The 22673-nt window shown below is 44.3% G+C and overlaps 1 protein-coding gene and 1 long non-coding RNA gene across 4 annotated transcripts in view; one reads left to right on the forward strand and one right to left on the reverse strand.

The window, feature by feature from the left end:
- Positions 1-733: 733 nt before the first annotated feature.
- Positions 734-15771, reverse strand: VLDLR (very low density lipoprotein receptor). 2 transcript variants are annotated; one of them, XM_040580267.1, is made up of 19 exons: positions 15520-15771; positions 11247-11366; positions 10160-10282; positions 9181-9303; positions 7450-7821; positions 7220-7342; positions 7012-7134; positions 6448-6567; positions 6246-6371; positions 5669-5840; positions 5114-5338; positions 4840-4958; positions 4340-4479; positions 4082-4223; positions 3630-3776; positions 2454-2543; positions 1984-2058; positions 1690-1859; positions 734-1344 (listed from the first exon to the last, which is right to left on the reverse strand). In XM_040580267.1, the coding sequence occupies exons 1-19, from the start codon at positions 15662-15664 to the stop codon at positions 1309-1311; spliced, it is 2691 nt and encodes an 896-aa protein (XP_040436201.1). In that variant the 5' UTR covers positions 15665-15771; the 3' UTR covers positions 734-1308. The 2 variants fall into 2 exon arrangements, with proteins under 2 accessions (XP_040436201.1, XP_040436202.1); XM_040580268.1 differs by lacking the exon at positions 2454-2543.
- A 72-nt stretch (positions 15772-15843) lies between these two features.
- The window catches only part of LOC121081333, a 47428-nt gene continuing 40598 nt past the window's right edge, over positions 15844-22673 (forward strand). For both annotated transcript variants that reach the window (XR_005825652.1, XR_005825651.1), the window contains exons 1-2: positions 15844-15957; positions 16944-19911. This is a non-coding gene — a long non-coding RNA (uncharacterized LOC121081333). The remainder of the gene's footprint in view (positions 15958-16943; positions 19912-22673) is intronic.

The following is a 22673-nucleotide window of genomic DNA, read 5'->3' on the forward strand; positions in this document are numbered from 1 at the left end:
GATGAGTATCATCTTCCCAGATGCAGAACAGCTGTACAATTTATTTTTCACTCCTATGGTCACCCAAGTGAAAGGCTCCAGCACTCGAAGTGATGAGTATCTTACAACCATTACAGTGAACTGAGTTCCCACAGGGAAGTAAATGCTGATGCTCATTGCAGGGGACTTCTGTCATTACAGACACAGCAACAAGGGGCTTTTCAGCACAGAGGCTTCAGGAGCAGGCTGCCATGTCACCGCTTTGCTATTCCTTTTGTACAGGTGTAACAGCTATTAGGATCCAACTTGCACTGCCATTGCCACGAGGAACAACTGCTAACAGCTCAACACCACTCTGAGCTTGTGTGTAACATCTTTTGCATGGACATTACACTTACCTGGCAGACAGTGCTTTGACCTGCCTCCACATAGCATCTGTCTATGATACCTCCTAAGAGCTTGCAACAGTGCTTGAGTATTTGTAGCCACTGTCAACCCTAACTTAAAGACTCCAGTTGGACTCGTATGAAAGGAGAGACCCATTCAGTCCAATACCCTGCGACTATTAGTCTCAAGTACAAACCTCAGTCACCTGGCAGGTCAGTACTGTCTTCGCTGTCTGGAGTACTGCTGAAATAACTTAAGAAATAGTTCATGTTCTGGCTGGCAGTAGTAGTGTAGCCCACTAAAGTTTCCAACTTCGAAGATATGTATTTTACTTCAGTGCTAACATAGAGACCAACACTTTTAACAGTTTGATTTGGTTTTTTTATTTTTTCCCCTCTGCACTCAAGATTTACAGTGGTTTCTTTAAAAGCATTCATACCTGTATACCTCTAAGAGGTAACAGATAGGATTGGAACAATCATACATACAAAATTACTTATGTTTACAAATTTTTGGCAATCATAGCAACCCGTTTTTTCCTATTGCCATTGCCCCAATCATTAAAAATAGTGTACAATTTACATTTGAACTATTTCAAAGTGCTTGATAGTGATTTTCCAAGAATAATATTTACAAGTGTCCTATAAACATATGTACAGGTGTTACAAGTTGTGGCTGGAATATGGCTTTCTATGGAAAGTGCTTTATATTTGGTCAGTGATGTTACTGACAAAATGGTAACCACCAAAAGCTGAATTGTTGTGGACTGGTATTTACACAATTTGTCATTAAGTGTATAAAATATTTACATAAGTGTTCCATACATACAGAAAGTGTCTTCTTTCTTCCAAGAATGGAGGAAGTCTTTCAGCCACAAACCTGGTTACTATCCCCAAAGAGTGTGAAACACAAGTAAACCGGAAAAGATTGCTGATCCAGTGCTCATGCCATGTCATCATCTGTGCTTACAACAGATATCTGTACAAAGTAAATGTAAATTAGCTACAATTGTACTAGTAAGAGAGAAGAAACAATGCATATCATCGCTACACAGCAGTTTGAAGCAGGAGCTAGTTCTGCAGACTAGTGACCACATTCAGCACCAATTACTCTCACAGGTATAGGACAGGAGTCACCTACTACAACTTCACCCTTTATTAAAAGGACAAGTTATCAGCTAATTCAGCCCAATAGTTTGGCTGCAGTTAGCAGCTTTTAAGAGCAGAGACCTCTCCTAAACTCAAGTCAGGTTTCATTTGGCATTCTTTATACCTGCTCTAAGGATTAACCTGAAGCCTCAAACATGTCAATACATTTACTTACTGCAGGGTAGGTGTGTCCTACTGAACCGCTGTGTCTTCCAATATCAATTGTGAGGTCCTCCTCTGTAGTTTTCAGGTAGACAGGATTATCAAAATTCATGCTTTTCATGTTCTTGTGCTGCCAGTTACGCCACATGAAGTAGCCAGCCACTGTAGTTACCAGCAGCAATACTTTAGGGAGAGAAACAGATTTCAAATAAGGAATAAGGTCAAGTCAAGCTCCTGACTCAGTTTCTAAGAATGTGGCTTGTCCCACCCAAAAGGAGTCCCAAAGGCCAGTGAATGCTTTACTCACAGGCAGGAAGAAGAGACCAAGCTGCTGATGTTCCTCCAGCTGCAGGTATTTCAGAGGGACCAGTGATGTTTAATCCTGTATGAGAATTTGTAGTGAGCTTGCTTACTGACAGGCTGGCAGACTTTGACCATAACAAGCACTTCCCAAGCCCAGAAGCTGCTATCACGTATTAGCTTCACAGTTACACACTGCAAGAACAGCCTAACTGGCTTTATCCTATACTAGTAGGAAGCTTTATTGCTTTGCCTTCTCTGAGCACTCATGGGATTTCATGGAACCAATAGGTTCCACACTGTCATAAGTGAACTAATTCTGTTTATCACATGCTCCGGTTGTTGTATTTATACTACAGATATGACCTGGCCTGTGTTTTCTACTCGCATGCAAAGGAAAAAACTTCAAGTAGGCTAGCAGGTCAGTTTGCATTTAATTTCTCTAATGTTCAGCAGTCTGAGTTTTGGGACCAGTACCTCCAGGAACTAGTCCAACAGTTGGAGATTTTTCTGTTGTGCTGGTATCTTTAGCCTCAGTGTAAGCCACAGTTGTTCCAGTACCTGAAACTAATTATAGATCAAGAACCCAATTAATCCTGAAGTTCCACAATGGCTTAGCTATGACAGCCATGGTAGTGAATGTTTAGCAGATAGCAAAATGATCATGCAGGTTGTTAGCTTTACTGGAAACACTGACAGTTATTTCACTAGCACACCCTCAGCTGAAGGTTTTTGATCAACAAATTGCAAGAACAAGGCTAGATAGTTAATCAGGCATGAATTACAGGTATTTATAGAATCATGACAAGAGTAAGCCACCCCATTGCTCCAGGTTTTCTGAGTGAGATTTTAGTTTTCCCAAATTTACTGATTAGGTAGTCTTTGATCCCTATAGCAACCCTTTAGAGCAGCCAACTGAGGACATCGTTCTTGCACTCAGTGCTCTAACTGTGGCAGTCAGAATCAACATGCAACATAGTGAGTGGCACCTTGGAGTTTCTAGTTTCGCTCCACTAAACAAATAAGCCTCCCATATAATCAGTGCTGAGGATAATAGCAGCAGTGTGTTTGTTTGGACCACAAAAGGAGGTCCAAGCAGACTTTCTTGGCCAGCAAGATTAGCCTATCAGCTTTTCAACACTATTTATACACTGTAGAGTCATGTTAGTTTATACCCCTTGTGTTACAGGAAAGGGACCCAGTATGTTTTGTGCATGTGCTCGCTGTCTGCAGAAAGCCAAGGAGGTACAAGATCCTGTTGCAAATGGTGATGATGCAGAAGCCAAGCATGGACTTTGAATAGCACCTGCAGACTTTGACGGCCAGTTTAATGCATGCTAGAAGAAGACAACTCATGCAAAGCTGTCTACCATATCTGCCTCCAACAAGTTCAGTACCCCTACTCCTTCCCCATCCATCCTGGAAAAGGTCTCAGTCATAGAATCATAGAATCAATTATGTTGGAAAAGACCTTTAAGATTGAGTCCAATCATTAACAGCTCTTTGCATGTCATTCATTACTGATGCAGAAAGGAGGTATTCTTGGATTATCAATAACAAGTTTAAAAGCTTCAGTTATTACTAAAATGGAGCAGCAGTGAGAGTGCCACAAACAGCAATTTACAACTGAACCCTGATTCAAAGTTACTATACCTGCACATCTCAGACCATCCTCCTGCAACAAGTATCCAATAGGACATACACAGGTGTACTTTGCAGAGTTTTCATTTATCTGAGGAGCAGGCAGGCACAGGTAGCTACAGCCTCCATTTGCCATGTTCTCTTCACACCAGTTCCTGCCTGTTGGTACAGCAATTAACAGGAATAAACCTTTGTGCTGCAGGTGTATAGCATGATTATTTGCTCAGTCATTGTCGTAGCAGAGTTACTTGTCTCTGCAGGTTATAGATTTGCACCTGTTTCACCCAAGAGCAATTGCAACTAGACCTTCTCTCAACCCCAGTGGGGGTGCCTAAGTTAGAAGCTCCAACCACTCTAAGCAGAAGTGGGCAGCTATACAGGGGAAGGATACTACTTGCCAGCACCCGAGCACAGCGGGCTCCTTGCAAGTATACAGTGACATAACTAAGCTGCATTAGAGTTACCTGAAGGCTGAACAAGTTCATGATACACAATGATGTCCTGTGCATCATTGAGGTTGTTTACTAAAGTAACCAATTCAGATCCAGTAAATTTGTTGGCACCGTAGACTGCCTCATTCTCTCCATCAATCCAGTACACACGGTCCTAGAACACAGAGTTATTGCATACGTTATCTCTGTGTCACCATCAGCACCATAATTGCTAGACATGTACTAGCAAGAAGAGGATCTTTGACAATTACTACAGGAAGTCATTCTTACCTCAAATATTGTTAGAGCAAGAGGATGAGGAAGGAACATATGAGACTTCAGCACAATTCTACGGTCCTGGCCATTGAAGTCAACGCTCGACAGCATATGTAGTTTAGAATCAAGCCAGTACAGACGGCTTTTTACAAGATCTAGAGGAAAAAATCCTAAACATATACTCTCTACATGGAAAAAGCCTCCCAAAGCCTCCTGCAAAAGTTGAAACACCCACAAGTTCAAGGATAGTTGCAGCGTTGCCCTAGTTTCTTACCATACCAGGATGCAGAAGGCTGCCTAAGTGGCCTGTGCCTCAATATAGAGCAATGCAAGAAAAGTTACCATTTCAGAATCTGAAAAGTGCTATCTGTGCCTGTTGCAGTGCCTCCAGGCATGCAGGAGCTTCCTTCAAAGAACTATTTTCAGCTTCTGAGAATGGGATGACCTTGGCTTTTGCAGCAAACAAATTGCTTAAGCTCCAGAATACCTCTGGCACAGAGACAAGTTCAACATACCTAGAGCAATTCCATTAGGCCATTGGATTTCTGTTGTCACAAGCTGCTGTCTGTCAAATCCATTCATTCCTGCTTTTTCAATTTTTGCTGGCTCACCCCAGTCTGACCAGTACATAAAGCTGTGAAGCAGAATTTATGTTGTATGATGCACTATAGTACTGTGTAGTACCACTCTTAATTATGACCAATAACTAACAAAGGCTACCTAAGTCAGTTATCAGGACATGGCATAGCTGGCAGGTCCACTCTTAAGACAACCAGGACAAGTACTCACCCAGAGAGAGGATCTACAGCAATAGAAGCTGGCTCTCTCAACTCAGAGAGAAACAAAACCTTTCTTTTTGTGCCGTCTAGGCTAGCCACTGAAATGGTCTTTGCAGCTGAGTCAGACCAGTAGATGTTCTTATAAACCCAGTCAACAGCAATTCCTGCAGGGCTGTGTATGCCATCCAGGATTCTGACGTGTGTTCCAACCTTATCACGGGTATCAACAGAGGCACTGGAAGACAAGAATTACTTGCTTTCAATCCTTTCCTCCACAGATACTATGAGTTGGTATGCCTCAGCAAATAATGCACACATCTCAGGCAGACAGTGTTGAAGAGCACTTGAGACTTTCCACAGAGTGCCTTTTGTACAACTGTAGCAGCAGTTACTAGGAAGTACAACAGGCATACATACTGCAGGTTATGGGAACTTGCATCTACTGTACTTTGCCTTTAGGACCTCAGGAATCTAGTTCATCACCAGAGCCTAGAGAATTATCTTGGGCAAAAATGTGGGATGGTTTAGGGGAGCACACTAGGGTTCAGAAGCAGAGCTCATTTACCTGAAGATTGCTTTTTGGCTGAAGTCAGCCCAGTAGAGTTTTTGCTCAGCAATATCAGCATCTAGAGCCACAGTGTTTCTTAGCTGCTCTACTAGCTGAATGTATTCTTTCCTTTCAAGACCAATCTTCCTGATATCCCGGCGATTGGTGAAAACTAGACATGGTTCTTTCCCTGTGAAAAGAGTGTAAGTGTTATCTGTACTTCTAGACATGCAGTCACGTACTGTTCTCTTATGAGAAGTTTATTTAAGAGTACTGGCCATTCCACACCTGCTAGTGGATGCTGACAGAAGTCTTGGCTGTACCATACCTCATCCCCTCCTCCCTCCACAGCTTTATGGGGAGGGTCCTCATGCCCAGGGAGTGGACACAAGCAGTTATGTCAGCCAGCTTTAAGTATCATATCATGGCATCATTCAAAGTGTTATGAGTATTCAGGTCTGTACAAGTTACTGATAGCGGCATAACAACTAGTGTCAAAACCACAAACACATAAACATCACTTGTACATCACTAAGTACATCACTTGCTACCTCATTTTGAAGTGGGGATATGGAAGTCTTATGCCAGTACTCACCCACTGCCTTGCACACCCCAGTAGCAAGATCCATCTGATAGCCACGGCTACATTCACATTTGTAGCCCCCTTTCAGGTTGATACAGATTTGACTACAGATACCAGGGTTCTGACATTCATTGATATCTGTAAAGACAATAACTTAATTTGTTTTCATCTCCAATACCGTCAGTAGGGTCCATGTTAACCTATTAATACTTGCCTCCGCAGGTTCTCTTGTCTATAAGCTCAAACCCAGCTGGACAGTCACAGTCATAGCCAATAACAAGATCTCTGCAGATATGAGAGCATCCACCATTGTTCACCAGACATTCATTTATGCCTAGAAGAAAAGAATTGGCCACTTCTGAGACATATTTAAAGTCTCAGTCACGGAGTGCTTTACCAGACACCCACCCATTTTCTAATGATGCCTGCCACATCAAGTGCTAGAGTAGTTTATCAGAAGTCACATGCAATAGACCCTCCTCAAAATCATAGTAAGCTCACAGCTCAAATACTTGTGTTACAAGCTGGCAGCAGCAAAGATTGCGGCTCCTGGATGTTTCAGAGTTTCTAATACCTTCATGTACCTTCTGGCCACTGAGATGTTATCCCAATAGCCAGCTTGGCTTGGATAAAACCAGCCTATCAAGAGGTTGCTCTTGGTTGTATGTTTGCCACCAAGGAAGTGCAGGTGAGCATTCTAGACTGACATCTGACAGCTCAGATGCAGTATCCAAGTATGTCTAGTGGTCAGCATTGTGTAATGATTTTGTTCACTTACTGCACTCCTGGAGGGGCTCATCACTCCAGTCCTTGCAGTCTCTCTGACTGTTACACACTTTATTGACATCTATACATTCTCCACTTCTGCACTTGAACTTGCCAGGTCCAGAGCACTGAATAACTGAGGTAATGAAGACTGTGAGGGCAACTACCAGCTTCAACTGATATTCTGCAAAGACTTTATTCTTGCTTAGCTCTACACTTACCATTGTTACAATTTGCTTCATCAGTACCATCCAGACAGTCTCTCACACCATTGCACTGTCTGCTGCTATGGATGCAGTTCCCATCTTCACATCTGAACTGGTCTGGTCTGCAGGTCCGAGAAGCTGAGGACACAGCCATTATAGACTTAAACTCATGAGGTCTGCTGAAGGAAAGAAAATAAAATAGGAGCCAAACAGCACCTCCTAGAGGAGGGATCAAGCTAACTTACGGCAGTTGATTTCATCACTTCCATCCTTGCAGTCAGGATCTCCATCACAGCGCCACTTTTTGTGGATACATTCACCCGAGCTGCATTGCACCTCATTAGCTGAGCACTTCACAGGAGGTGCAGGCTGGCGGCCACACTGCTCTAGGGATTCATCTGAGTAGTCAGAGCAGTCAGCATCATCGTCACACACCCAGCTGATGGGAATGCAAGTGGAGCTCTTGCACTGGAACTCATTAACTCCACAGGTAGGAGGAGCACACTCCAACTCATCACTGCCATCACTGCAGTCATCTTGACCATTGCAGACAAAGCTCTTGGAAATACATTGCCCACTGCTGCATGTGAACTCCCCTGGACTACAAGTCACATTGCCTGGAGTAATAGGAGTAAGAGATTAGCAGATTATCACAAGAAGGCAAGTTTGTATGAAGGTGTTCTGCTTTGCAGGTTCTTCACCAGATGTTAACTGACAGAAGATCAGCATCCTGTATGAGGCTCTAGGAGAGCCTAACCAACGACCTACAGGACACTGGGGCCCCACACACTGTCCTCCGTGCATTTGGGTGTTATGAGTGAGAGGCATCAGTTTTGAGCTACTGAGTGAAAACAACCTCCTTCTGAAGCAGCTAGGCTGTTCCACTTCAGAGCGCGAGCCTTTCAGAAAACAGGCTCAAACCCTGTGAACCAGAGACAGAAGGTAAGAGAATTGCTAACTCTAGAGTACAGACTAAGATCAAGGTAGCCAGATGGTCAGCATGCACTGTAGTTTGAAATTGAAGTGTTTTGTGCTGGTCCCCAGGACAGCAGTGGCCCATTTGCCTGGGCCAGTGGGGATAACAAATCAAGATCTTGCACCAGTTGATCCTGTGGTATTAAGCACACCCACACAACTTACACCAGTAAAAATTATGCTGGTTTAATAGCACTGTAGCTAGCAGCTCAGTATGCCTAGGCTGATAGTTTTATCAGCTTCATTAGAAACACTGTCTGTAGGTTTACTTGTCAGATTAAGGCATTTCCTTGCTGAGTAAGGCAGCAACTCTAGACACTTAGCAGAAGTCTGAAGATCTGTGTCTCATTAGCCCACCCAGGTAAGGTGGCTCTGATTGAAGCCTGTCCTGTGGCTTTGGTTACAGCAAATTTGTATCAGGACACCTCAACCTGTACATACACAAGCTTATTAGAACAAGCCAGGAATGCTGCCCTTGAATGCTGGTAATGGCAGCTTCACTTGCTTACCTGGCTAAAGTTGTCCACCAACACCTGAAACCTAGCTTCCCTACTCTGTACTTTCAGAAAAGTGCACAGAATACTCCAGGATAAGGCTGTAAAGCAGATCAGCTGTGCCACTGGCTACAAGTGACTACTACATTTTAAGACGACCATTTGTTTTAATGTATGCAGCAACTACAGTTACCTGTTGAGAAAGTCTGCAGAGAACAAGTTCTGATGGTTGCCTGACACAGGACTAAGCCTATGACTATTATGAAAATTAACTATAGAGACCAGAGACAGGTATTGAATAGCTCATATTGCTGTATTCTTAACTTAGCAGGATAGAGGAGTGTTAGAACAAGTCCGCCTTAAGTGGGCTGCAATACAAGATGAATTGGAATTAAGGAGATACTGATACTATGAGAAATTTATCTTCCCAGGTATACTGCCCAGCTAGCTTCTTTCCAGACAAGTCAATTTCAAATAGAGTTATGCAGCCACCATTTCTTCCCTTACCACAATTCTCTTCATCTTCTCCACTGTCACAGTCTTTTTCACCATCACATTTCCAGGACACTGGGATACACTGGGTTGACTGAGGACCACAGCTGATTTCATTTACCCGGCATGTTCTCATATCTATTGAAAAAAGTTTAAGTTCAATTTAAGAGCTCCTGATCTTGGGTTTTAGCAGTTGTCCAGAAAATTGAGACTGAAAGGCTTCAGCTCTGGACAAAGTTGCTGTTAACTAGATGCCAGCATCCATCTAAGTTGATGGTTGATCATGGAAGAGGTTACACCAGTTTGCAGTGTTCAGTAAAAAAAATGCTTCCAGCTCCTAATAGATTAGTATTTTAAAAGTATCATTGTATGGTAGTTTTGTGATTGCATTCCATTTACACTGTAGAAGCTTGAGCTATAGCATGTAGTAGTAGGCAGGAGTAATGCCAAAGTGCAGTAGGGCTTCGGGCTGAAGTATTCCTCAGTGTGGATCCTATTGATCCAGAGAAATGAAGCTTCACAGATCTATACTCCTCGATTAGCTACCACAATGAAGACTGGGGCTGCTAACTGTGAGACCTCACAGTCAAGCCTCTGCACTTCTGCCTCCCGCCCCCCAGCATGTAGTCAGTCAGTTCCTACACAGCTCTGGTTATCTTGCAAAGTAGTTGTCTTGGAAGAAAGTGATCACTTGGTGAACAAGCCACAGCAATGGTCAGGCCTGCCACGTTGTGCTTGCTGCTTCTGACTGCCAGTAAAACCTTGTACTTGCTATCTGTTACCAGATACAACCACAGAGTCCCCACTGAATCTTTAAGTAGCAAAAAGTCTTGTCAAGATCCCGATGTGGCCAGAGCCAAGCTAGCACTTAGGAAGGTGCTCTCCAAGACAATTTCATCCTTCCTTTAGGAGGGGAGCCAGGCTGCAATCAGGCAAGAAGTCAAAGCTCTCCACCCTACAGGCTTGCTTGCACCAACAGGCCAGGCTCACTTACGGCATAGTACAGCACTCTCGTCAGATCCATCCTCGCAATCCGGATCTCCATCACACTGCCATCTGTTAGGCACACACTGACCACTGACGCACACAAAATCAGATTCAGCACATGTCTTCTTCACTGCAAGGGAAAAGGACAACCCTGTATTTAAAGACCAAAGTTTAGCTTGTTTGTTGCAGCTAGAGATAAGCTGCCTTGCCCTAGGAAAGTGATGTTATGTCCTTGGCTCTTGGATGTCTGGTGTCATTCTCCACCAGTCTAATGAGCGCTGTTTAATGCTTTCTAGGAAGTTATACTGTGCACAGAGCAAGATTTATATTCCTGTAAGCAGGCAATGAAGGACTGCTGTTGTTAAGGGAGACCATGCTGCTAGAATAACTGCTACTTTGAACACCCTTGAGCTAAAGTAACGTCTATTGATATTAATATTCAGATTTTGAACTCTTGAGACTATTATCAAAGCATTTGATTTGTGATTACAGAAACACAGTATTATGTAACCCTAAAGTAACAGTTTAGGCCTGCTTGAGCAGACTGGCAGTTTGGCTACACCAGTGTTGGATATTGAGTCTGTTTTGCCTCATCTCTAAGTACATCTAGTCATCCATCTTAGCCTCTATGACTGCTTAAAGCAAGAGCTGGCAGGCAAAGCTAGACTTAGTGTTTATAGGAGGCTCAGCAGACTCACTGTCACACATAAAACAGGGTATTTAACCGTGGAATAGCCAACAGCTAAGTGCTGATAGCAGACGGTTTCTACCACATGTTTAGGCAACTGAGAACAGGCTTACATCCTGTTCTTGACAGTCACCGACCTCACAAATAAAGATTTTTGGTTTTTCTCTTTTTTCTTTTCTCTCAGTCATCAATTTGAGGATATTTTCATAGCTCTCTGAAAAATTCAACTGCCTCAGATAGATAAAAGGCATCAAAATAGTCCTCCATTTGTTCTACAAAATTTGTCATCTACTTTGCATTCTGTCAGAAGTGCTGTATGAGATAAGCATCTCTTCAGCTATCCACTGTTAAGCCCACTCTGCCAACTAGCAAGTACTACTACAGAGGTATTATTTTGACAACTTACCACAAGCATTCTCATCACTGCCATCTGAACAGTCTTCATCACCATCACACTTCCAGAGTAAAGGAATACAGCGTCCATTACTACATGGGAATTGGGATTCCTCACATTCTGTTCTTGCACCTTCAATGAAAAAAGGAACCTAAGCCTTGATGCTGTTTAACAATACTTTCTTGCCTTCCCCCACTGGTGATCAAGAAGTACCCAGCTCAAACAGCATAACATCAGCATAAAATCAGATTGGAGCTCCAGATCTTTGTAGTCACCTTATTCAATCACACAAGTAGAGTCAGAAGCTTCCCCTCAGAGTACAAAGTGCAGAGCGTAAGCACTGTGACAGTCCACCTGCCAGACAACAGTAAACCAGCCTCAGTGCTCTTCTTACTGAGTTTTCCTTTTCAAGGCAGGGTCAAGATTGCAAGGCAGAGGGGTGTGTGCACAGAATGACTTCTGCTGTCTAGCACCTAGCACTGCATTCTAAAAACTCTCCAAACTTTAAGCAAGCTGGGTTTAAACTTGGCTAATATCAAGCTGGATTAGCCTTTCAGTAGTCTGCTGCTAACACATCACAGCAGAATCCCCAAGCTGTCTGTGAAGATAGCTTAGATATCTGCTCTGTAGTTGAACAAGTTCTCATTATTGAAGTTTTCATTATTTAAGTTACTCCTCAAACAAGGGCACCCAGAGACACTCCTTAGTATACACAGAAGTGTGATTACTTAACTGGATCTTGCTTATTAAATCTAGATCAAGTGCGATGCTAAGTGAACAAGATAGTTTATCATTTCCTTCTGGAATCAAGTCTGTTGTCTCACAACTGTTAACTCTTGGTTTGATAGTATGCCTGAGTATGGTATTGCTTTCTGCAGTGCACTTTCCAGAGTATCTTCCACTCTAAAACTGTATGACCCCATCCCTCAAGGGAACCTACTTTGTCTTGAAGTTGTGTTATAATCGTAACTAAAAGCAGCAGCCTGCTTGTTCAGCAGCTAAGCCAGAGCTGTTCCATGTAATGCATGCAGGCAAGTGTGCAAGATCAAGCATTAGTATTGGCTGCACATGTCTACAGCATGATGCAAGACTTTGCTTCCTCCTTGGTTTATTGCATCATTTAGTGGAGGTACTTTGTCTTGGCATTCCAGGGCTCACAAAGGGCATCAAATTTTAGTAGACCGTTACTTGTTGTATCTTTTGTGTATGACACACAATATGCAAGGCAGTTTCCAAGTGGAAGGAAGCTATTCAGCCATTTCACATTGTACTGGCTACCCATCAGGCACTAGGCAATGGCAAACCCTGGACAGAGTACAAGCAAGGACAACATGGGCAATTTTACCTGCTGATTGTCTCAAGTAAACTCATGCTAGAAGTGAAGGATTTGAAACAGGACCTTACTGAGCTCTGCTGAGGTTTTAGCCATCTTGCTGTTGAGTAAAACACTAGGTCACTTGTCAGAGTAAAGCTGTAACAATTTGTTTCACAGGAACTTGTTCAAAGGGTGCCAAAAAACTGAACATCAGCTTTTGCAGACTGTCTTTCTAGCCCTTCTTTCCTTTCCAGAATGGGAGTTACAACAGCATGCACTTTATAGTAGCATGATTTTTGTAAAGCTACTGCAGTTTGGTCAAAATCTGTCAAACAAGTAGCTTGTCTTATGCTAGAAGGCACACACCAGCCAGCTTAGAGAGCATGCAGAAGCCACAGCTATCAGCTTGCTCTGAGCCAGACATCACCCTGTTGTCCAGTAACCTCTAACAGAACTAGCCCTCTACTTGCCAGCCCTGGTCATGTGTTATGCCAGTTACTACTGTAACCAACCTAAAATATGCAACAACTGACTCCTGCTAGTTTTGAGACATTCTCATCCAGGCTTTCAGACTAAGAACAGTCAACCTTTCCCAAAATAGCATACTAGAGATATTAGACTGAGTCTGCCACTCAGGAGATCCCAAAATAACTCCACAGGCCTTAGTTCTCTATTTCAAGCTAGAATAACCAGAAAAGGCTTGCTAAGCCTGCCTAGCACATAGTGACTTACAAACGTAGTATCGCTTTGACCAAATGCTGCAGGAAAGGTACACACAAGGCTAAATGAAACTGTAATTGAGCCCAGAGTAACAAGCTATAACTGTACAATTACAGTCCTCACAAGCCATTCCAGGAAGGTTTCATCGCTTCTGCGGCTGATAGCAAGTGAAATGTCAGAGCAACTGCTTTTGTTAGCCCACAAACAAGTAAAGAACTGACAGGACCCACCACCCACACAGGTGCACAAAGGTAAAGGTCATCATCTGTTGCTACTCCTGAAGATGTCTGTCAAACTCCAAAGGCCATTTGGAGTCAGGTCCAGTTAAGATGACAGTTGGTTCCAACAAGAAACTAACTCCCCTGTCTTACACCAAGCACAGTTCTGCAATGCCAGGTAACCATTTAGTCATGAAACCAGCAGTCTAATCCACTGCTATTTGAAGCAACAGTCATACCTCAGTTGCAGCTTCAGTCACTAGACACTTCATGATTTTTACATCAGCACCAATTATCCACTAATTCAAAGCTTCCCTTCATGTGTTACCGATAGGCCAGAAACACCTTCACACTTTTCTCCTTGGGATAAAGGCTTAGGCAAAAGATGTAGAGGAACCAGTAACTTCACAGCCTGAGATTTCTAACACATACGATCACACTATTCCCCAGGTGACTACTTACTAGAAGTTGTCTCATGAGCACCAGCATGTGCAGGGTGAAGGAACACAGTTACAACGACTACCCAAGTTAAACTAGCTTTCTCCATACCTCTGCTGTCACTGGTTGTCTCAGCCCCTTAGGCAAGTTGCCCGATTACTTGTCTGGGCAGTGTCGAACATGTGACACTTGCACACTGTCATTTGACACCAGGTCCCAGAAAAGTTTGCAACAGTGATTGGGAAACCCTGTGAGAGCGCTCATACAGGAACTAGCCTAGATTCCCCCTAGACCCCATCAATTCCCACTACTAGTAGGAGAGAGCTGGTGAGGCCACCAACTCAAATTGAGGATAGAAACAGACTAGGTGGAGTTCCCTCACTGCGTATCTATCCTGACTTCAAACTACAGTGCACTTGGACTTCCAGCGCCAGCCAGCTTGGTCCTTCATACTACAGCTGTTTAATCACATCTGCTGTGGACCAGACATGGGAGCAATCTACATGACTGGGAACCGAGGAGTGACTAGGCAGCATTTCCCCTCTTCCTCCTTGTATGAGGACTGACTGGATGCAACAAAGCCCTGGTTGGCCTCTACCTGACAGACCCAGCACCTGAAGCACTGCACACAGTTAGGACTACAGGGTCCAACAACCTTTGAGCCCACTTCACCAGCACAGCCAAGATCTGATGCTTATGTCCACTTTTTAGGGCACTAGTCATGAGATTAAGAGCCATACAACAATGCAGACATCAGTTGCCCACCTCCCACCTAGTAGCCCGGATCTCGGTTCCTGAAGGAAGAACAGAGTTAGCCAACTGATTAACCACCTCCACTCAAAAGTAAAATATTTTTAATTGCTCATCCACCTGGCTCAACGTGCAGGTCCCTCTGCCACAGGGGGCACAGCTCCTACGCTAGGAGGCGAGCTCGAGTTGCCAGGAGCAGCGCCACCAGCCCGAGCGCAGCCCGGAGGAGGGACCCGGCGCTGGCCAGGCGCAACCTTGCCACCAGGTGGAGATTCCTTACGGTGGTTACACCGGCCCTGAAGGAGAGATATGCCAATGCTGCTGGATGCCACAATGCCAAAGTTGCACAGTAGTTTGACAGCACCCTGAGCGCCGCAGGCTTGCCAAGCGCTCCTCTTCCCTCCTCCTCGACAAAGCCCCCTCCCCTCGGCAGAAGGCATCGCGCAGGAAGCCGACCCTCCCGCAGCACCCGCGTCGCCCCCGGGCGAGGTGCCCCCAGGGCGGGGAGGGACGGCCGGGCGGGGGCTCAGGCCCACCCTCACGGGCCTGCGCGCCGCCTGGGCCCCGGCGGGGAAGGCGGCACCTCCGCCGGCGAAGAGGGGCGGCGGGGCAGACCCCGGCAGCAGCGGCCCCCTGTCCCCAGCCGGGAGCCCGGGCCCGGCCCGGCCGCCCCTCCGCGGAGCCTCGCTTCCCCCCGGCGCGGCGGGCAAGCAGCCCGAGAGACAAAAAAAAAAAAAAATATTAAAAAAAAAAAGGTAATGGGAGAAGAAATCATTGCGGGGGGCAGCGGCGGGGGCACAGCCCCGGCGGTGCGCGCCCCGGCCTCCCCGGCCCCCACACTCACCCTCGGCGGCGGCGCACAGGCAGCTGAGGGCGAACAGCAGGCACAGCCGCCAGCAGCACAGGACCACCCGCCGCCTCCCTCCGCGCCCGGGGCCGCCGCTAGCTGCCGCGGCGCTCGTGTCTTCGCGCTGCCCGTCCGACCGCATTGCCGCGCTGAGGACGGAGAGAGGGTGGAGAGGCGGGCAGGGCTGGCGCCGCGCTCCGAGCTGCGATGAGGCGAGGAGGGAGACGAACACATGCGCGGGGGGAGGGTGTCCCCGCGGCGCTCTTATACCAGCCGCCCGGCCGCCCTACGCGGCCGCTGGTGACTCACGGCGCCGCGCCGGGCCCCGGTTGGCTCGCCAGCGCCGCCCGCCCCCGCTTCCTCCGCCGCGGCACCTGCGGCCGTGCCGCACACAGGGACGGCTCGGCTCGACTGGGCTCGGCTCGGCGCGGCACGGTGAGTGGCGCTGCGACCGGGCGGCGCGGGGCGGTGCGGTGCCGCCGGCAGAGCCCACCGTGCTCCCCCTTGCTGGCCTGCCTTCGGCGGTGTGGGGGGCGGTGCGGCCCCGTTGCTAGCCCCCGCGCCCGGGCGGCCGTGCGGAGCAGCCTCGGCGGGGGGGAGCGGTGGTGGCGGAGCGCTGCGCGGGGCGGGGTGCGGCGCCGCTTTGTTTCACTCGCTCCCTCGAAGGGCCGGTGCCGCCGTGCGCGCCCCGCCGCGGGGAGGGGGCGTTGCGGGGCCGCCGGCCGGGGCGGCACGGCGAGGTGTGCCACAGCGCGGAGCGGGCGGCTGTCGCCGAAGGAGCGTTGCTCCCCCGCGGTGCCCCGCCGCCCCACGCCTGCGTGCCGGTTTTTCCCTTCCTCCGTAGCAGAACTTGACTTAAAAACGAAGCAGCCGCAGCTCTTCAAGAAGAAAATCACTACTTCTGCATTCTCCAATCAGTCATCGTAGTTAATTAGTAATTGCACAAAATCATATGCTGAGATCGTATAATTACAAGCTTAACCTTTTATTTTAAGGAAGAGAACTGGTAGTTTTCTTCCGTATTTGTAGCGTTTTTAACATCCAATTACATCCTGGTGAAATAAAGAAAAGAAGGGTTGGTGAAATCCAAATTTGGTTTTGTTCACGAGGCGCACTTAGGATTTACAATTGAGGCTTAGTGATCCACTGCTCTTTTTAATTTACTTTCATAGGCTTGCTATTTTGTGATAATATCATGTGTTGTGCTGTTAATACTGTAGTGGTGACAGCAAGTCACTCCATCCAGAAATGCTGAAAAAGCAGGTTGCTGTTTCTTTCCTTGGAAATGGCGTCTTAAGTTTTTAGCCTAATGTTTTAAGTCTTTTTCAGTAATGTGGATGATTCCTTCAATGAAGCAAATATATGTGAGACTCTGTATTTCCTAAATGTCCTAACAGTATTTCTTTATATGTTATTTGCAGAGGGAAGCCCTCTTTGAATCACATCCAGTTGTGTTGTGACTCCACTGAAGACAAATCATACCACCGCGTGAATAACTTCGGAGTGGATTATCTCTTGTAGCTCACGTAACGAATGAGCATCCAGGTCATCCAAATGGGCACAGCTGATGTATCAGAGACTTGTTAAAAAAGTCAAGATTTTATTTCGTGTAACTGAAATACATCTGGGAATGATATTTCTGATATGTGTGTAAATGTGAAGAGAGCAGTTCCTAGTGTTTGCCTCCCCACAGCCCCTTGACCTTACGGCCTCAGGGGCAGTGGGAGGACTCTGCTTTCCCAGCCTGCCTGGTATGTGGTGCTAGACGCTACAGCATTGTTCTTGCAAACTATGCTGCTTCATGCAAGAAAAATCTCTTGTGTACAAGGGGGTTGACTGGGGTCCTCAGGAAGATGGCTTAGTGTAAGTGGTACACTGAAAACATCATTCTCCTTGCAGATCTTCAGCATGACATACTGCCTTCAGTTGGGTGCTCACTGTTGCATGGTCTGCTGTGCTTTGGTCTGGACAGCATTTTCACAAATGTCCTGTTGTCATTACAGAAGTATTTTATAAGCCATATACTGAGTGCAGCAGTACGTGAGAAGACTCCAGTCATGCAGAAATACAAGGTTGGACATAACTTAGTGTATGCTGGTAGTTGATGGTCTTATTTGTTTGTCTATGGAAGATAACAGATTTACTGAAGGGAGGAAAAGTAGTCTGTCCCCTGCATTATCACTGCTCCATGAGCACCTACACCTGGCTTTGTGATGGGGAAGCAACTTTCTATCTTGGATGTACCTAGCTCTTTGCCTACCTAGAGGTTTCGATTCCAAAACAGAACACGCTATGAAATAATTTTTGGCATTTCAACTAAGTTAAAATGCGTAAGTAAGTAAGTACATGAGTCTGATCATCCAGAGGCTCTGGTGGAATCTCCAGAAAAGGATCTCAGACAGGAAAGGACTTTTCCTTCCTTAGCACCATCCTTACAGGAACTCTTATTTAAGAAAAAGGCAAGTAGCCTGTCAGCCCCTACAAGGAGATCCCTGGGAGGCATGAGCCATCTGCACGGAGGTTTCATGCCTTTACAGCAGCCATAGTCTTGCAAAGGCTTGCTTCATGTGGCAATGGGAAGGTGTCTGGAGGGATCTGCAGTATGTGTTACAAATTGCCATGTCACTGTTCATACACAATATGAACAAATACAAGAATACAAGCCAGAATAGATCTGTACAGGAGAACTGAAATAAAATTGTGTGTTTCTGTTGGAAATATGTACACTTGGGAGAATAGCAGTCCTACTGTGTTCATGATAATAACATAGGAGCAAAGCACCCAGGAGCATTTAATGTTTAGGAAAGGTGCTGAATTTTGTAGGGAACGTGAGCTGGCTTTTGTAACTTAAGTCCTTTCATCATCAGCCTAGGAAATGCATTAACATTTGCTTTGTTTCTGTGTGTGACCCTCTGTCACCTTTGGTTTTTTCCATGTCTGCTTGAGTTGAACTTCAGCTGTGGGGAAGTCAGGAAGCTGCAGACAGAGGATGGATGAGAAAGTGGGCAACCTCAGGGAATGCAGAGAGGGAGTGTAATGAGAAGGCTGGGATCGGCACCTCGGGTAAGCAAGTTCCCATAGTCAAGAACAATCTCAAAGAGTGCGCCTGGCGCTGCCCTCAGAACTGGTCTAGGTCCATCTCCTGTTACTATTTTCATTAATGTATATTTGTAGTAATGTTGTCAAATATGTATTATAAATATGTATATATTATGTGAAGGGTACAGGGCTTGTGTTTCCAAAACCCCTTAGGCATTATGGAGGAGTAGGTCCTAACTAACCAGGCTGGCTGAGACACTAGAGAAAAAGATTCCTAAACCATGTTTCTAATGGTGTCTTCTTCTATTGTACTGAGGAGTCACTGGGATTCAGTGGAGTTTCACCAGATGTGAAGGTTTGTTGCAGATTTCTCATTTGTGATAATAGGACGTGCCATCTTTCTGAGGGTATTCTGCAGAACAATCTGTGTGTGCACGAAGAACTGTAAAATGTCAAGTGGTATATGGTACTAAATATTATGCATAATAGCTTTATTGCTGCTGTTTTTAGAGAAGTCGCCATCCTGTTTTCTGACCCATAACTGATGAATATTCTTCAATGTCTAGTGCTATTCCCTTGAAAAGCGCTGGAAAAGATTGCCAAGAAGCTAACTGAACCAGTTAGGCATTGCCTTTGCCTTAGAAATGACACGAGTAACAAGAAATGGCATCTTATTACCTTTCCTTTTGGGAATTGTGGTGGATACTGGGACCTCAGAGACTTTCCAACATCAATCCTCCTGATAATGCATTTGAATTTATAATAGGTTTGGACCCTTTGGAATAATTAATTTACTCTGTTGGTTTTAGAGTGTAAAGTCAACTTACAAGAGAAAATAAAGAACAGAAAGGACCTTCTGGAGTACACATAGTATGAATTCAGTGTGTTTTGTGTTCCTTTCTCTTTTCACCCTAAAGACTGTAGCCTCTATTTCTAAGTGAGTTCCTGAAGCACTGGGATTACTAATTCACCTTCAGGTCCTAAATCGATGGGACTTTTGCCTCCAGCTCTTCTGGTGAAGGACCTGAAGTGAGGATATGTCTACAGTATGCAACTTAATCTATTAAAGAAAAGGAAAGCCTCATGAGTAGAAAAAGCAGCAGATACATATCATGGGATAGCATCCTGCCTTAGGATCACTTGCAAAAATATTTTCTTCATTATGTCCTGCCATCAAAGACATTAGCTGCTTATAAGATCATTGCATGCCTGAACTAACAGTAACGGAAGAAGGTGTACACATGGCTGTATTTTGGAAGTGCAGAGCCAGGATCTGTATTACTGACTTCAGAGGAGTTGTACAGAGCATGAGAGAAACAGAATGCATCCTTTGGGAATAATTTAAAATAGGTAGGTGCGTGAATCCTTCTGATCCATGTGATTGTGTGGCTGTATCTAAGGGACAAATTGGGCTTCTTTTTAAAAAAAAAAAAAATTCCCAGTGCATCTCTGCAAACTGTATGAAGGTTCATATTGTTGTTAAAAGTGCTACCCATGTCATGTTCTGTGTTTTGCCTGCAGTTTTAGGGAAAAAAAAGAAACATCTTTACACTAATAAAGTACCTTTCCTGTCTTATCCTCAGGATACCTAACAAACAGAAATTAAGACTCACAAAAAAGGTCCCCTTACCCTTCCTATCATCATCATCTGAGTTGTAAAAGTGAGGCAGAGACAACTGGTATCTCACTGGTGATTTTAATATAAATTTTTACAGTATTTATTTTCATTAGTGATACAAGAAAGATAGTTCATCTCTGAAAGAGGTTAGAAAATACTTGTCTCTTTTGGATGTATTCTTCACAGTAGAAAAATCATTGGATAAAATTCTTGATGTGCCAACATGAATTGGAATTTGCTGCTGGTTTCTGTCAGGACAGGATTTCCTCCCCTCTGCTACAAATTAGTCCATTTTCTTTGTATAGTCACTTCGTAATGGAGATCCCCTGTTTGTGAGGATTTAGCATCTGTGATATGAGCATGAATGTATTTTATTTTGTGTTACAATATTGGAAGACATCACAATAGTTAAAGTCATGTTAGGATCAGAACCTAGAAGTATTTAATTTGTTTTCAAAACCTAAATCCATGTTTCATTGTGATACTGTTGCATATGGGAGAGTTGTAAGTCATGCATTGGAACCAAAACTTCCGCTATGCTTTTTATTGATTTATTCATTTATTTATTTATTTCAGTAATACTTGATAAAACTTCAGTTGTGGTGGAAAAAGACCTTCCATTTCTGTCAGATGCGAGACAGAATGTGGCTTCAAAACATAGCCTTGCCCATTTTGCAACAGTGTTGCTACTTCCACTTTTTTATGTTTATCTTTAGAAATGAGATACTCTTTAGAATATCATACCCTCATGTGACATTAACTCTATATGATTAGTAATAAGCAAATATAAATTGATCTTGCTGATATGGCAAAATTTATTTTCAGTATACGTAGGCTGGAATACATTCTGATGTGTTTCTCCTCTGAGACTTGTATCTGTTAACACAAACATGTATTAAAATTCCTCCAGAAGAACATGTTTGTAAAGTTTTCTGGTGGAAAAAGAGGAATGTGAAGTTTGTTTGCTTTTTTTTTAAGGTACATTCATGATTAACAGTGTATATGTTCTCCTTTGTGGAAGTACACATGCATATCGGGAAATCTGACATTTGTGTTCCAAAAACTCTATAAAAGTGGAGGAGGCTATTAATATTTGTGGTGTTCTTTGCAAAGGAGGAAAAATGGCAGTGTGTGTTAAAATAAGGAATATGATTAACTGGATGGGTTAAAACTTCGGATTGTAGTGTTGTGCCCGTACAGCATCGGAGATAGGATGGGGAACAGAAAGAAATGTTACTGGAAATCTTGGAGTGGGCTGTAATGTTCTTGCATACTAGCAGAGAAGTTTTTAATCGGATACTGAAATGATAAGGGTGTCACTGCAGATGTGTGAAAAATACTACTTTCCCTCACATGAACAAGTAAGCAGATGATCTGGAACATTTTGGAAGCATTCAGATTTGGAGGGTAATGTGGAAACAGAATACAGCGTATTAGCCTGGATATAGAAATTTCCGATTACATTCTGGATTTGCAATAAAAGTAACAAATGTGGTAGAAAAACATACCTCTGTTAGAAGGGTAAGCAGCTGAGAGCCATGCTGGGGGAGTTCGCCCTGTTCTGGGCAGAGAGGCTGTGAAGCTTGGTTGGTCAGAAAAAGCATAAGCTAAGGACATAGTGAGAGAGCTGCCCTGGGCTCATCAGTTATGTGGAGTAGCAGGGGGTTGGGTTTTCTGTCCCCCATGGTTGCTACATAAATGATCTGTTGTCACACTCTGTATTGCCTACTCATGTTTTAAATACAAATTTCATTTTTCATTCCTAAGGGTGTTGTAAACTCTTGCCATTTTCATTAACTAGCCCTTCCTCTTTCCCATATGTTTGAGTTGCACAGCCTTTTTTTGAATGCTGTCATTTGGGAGGAAGTGAAATATTCGACAGGCAAATGGTCAAGCTCTTCTCTGGTGCAGAGGTGGTGTTTGGCCAGCAGTGGCAGATGGATTTACAAACTGAGGAAATGCAGTCTAACAGCACTTCCTTTAGATTTTAAATTACATTGAAATTGATCAGTACTGATGTCTTTGCATTTATATGCAAGCTAATATTGTTCTGCATGCTGGAGTATTGTTAGGTTTTGCTTGCAAAGAAATTGTTTCCATGAAATGAAATGACGCCATGAAATAGTTTCGGTATCCAGTTCAAGAATATAATACAATGTGTCTGTCTATAGCAATATATAGACTCTTAACTTTCATTCTGCTGATTGAAAATCGGCTTTCTTAGGCCTGGGCTATCTTAGGACATACCTGGATAGCATAGATACAAATACATTTATTCTTGCAAGGTCATTATTTCCTTGTTACAACTGTTTTCAAAAGGGAAAGTATCTTTTTATAAGGAACAGAAGACTGGAAGGAAAGGCTAAGTCTAGTCTAGTCTTGTCTTGTGCTAAGTCATAAGTAAACCATAAACTGATCGTGCATCATGTTGCAACCCTTTAGAGCATTGCTTGCTTTTGGAGGGTTCTTGATTGTTGTTGATTTCCTATTTCAT

The sequence above is a fragment of the Falco naumanni genome, chromosome Z (genome assembly GCF_017639655.2).
Source record: "Falco naumanni isolate bFalNau1 chromosome Z, bFalNau1.pat, whole genome shotgun sequence".
Classification (NCBI taxonomy): Eukaryota; Metazoa; Chordata; class Aves; order Falconiformes; family Falconidae; genus Falco; species Falco naumanni.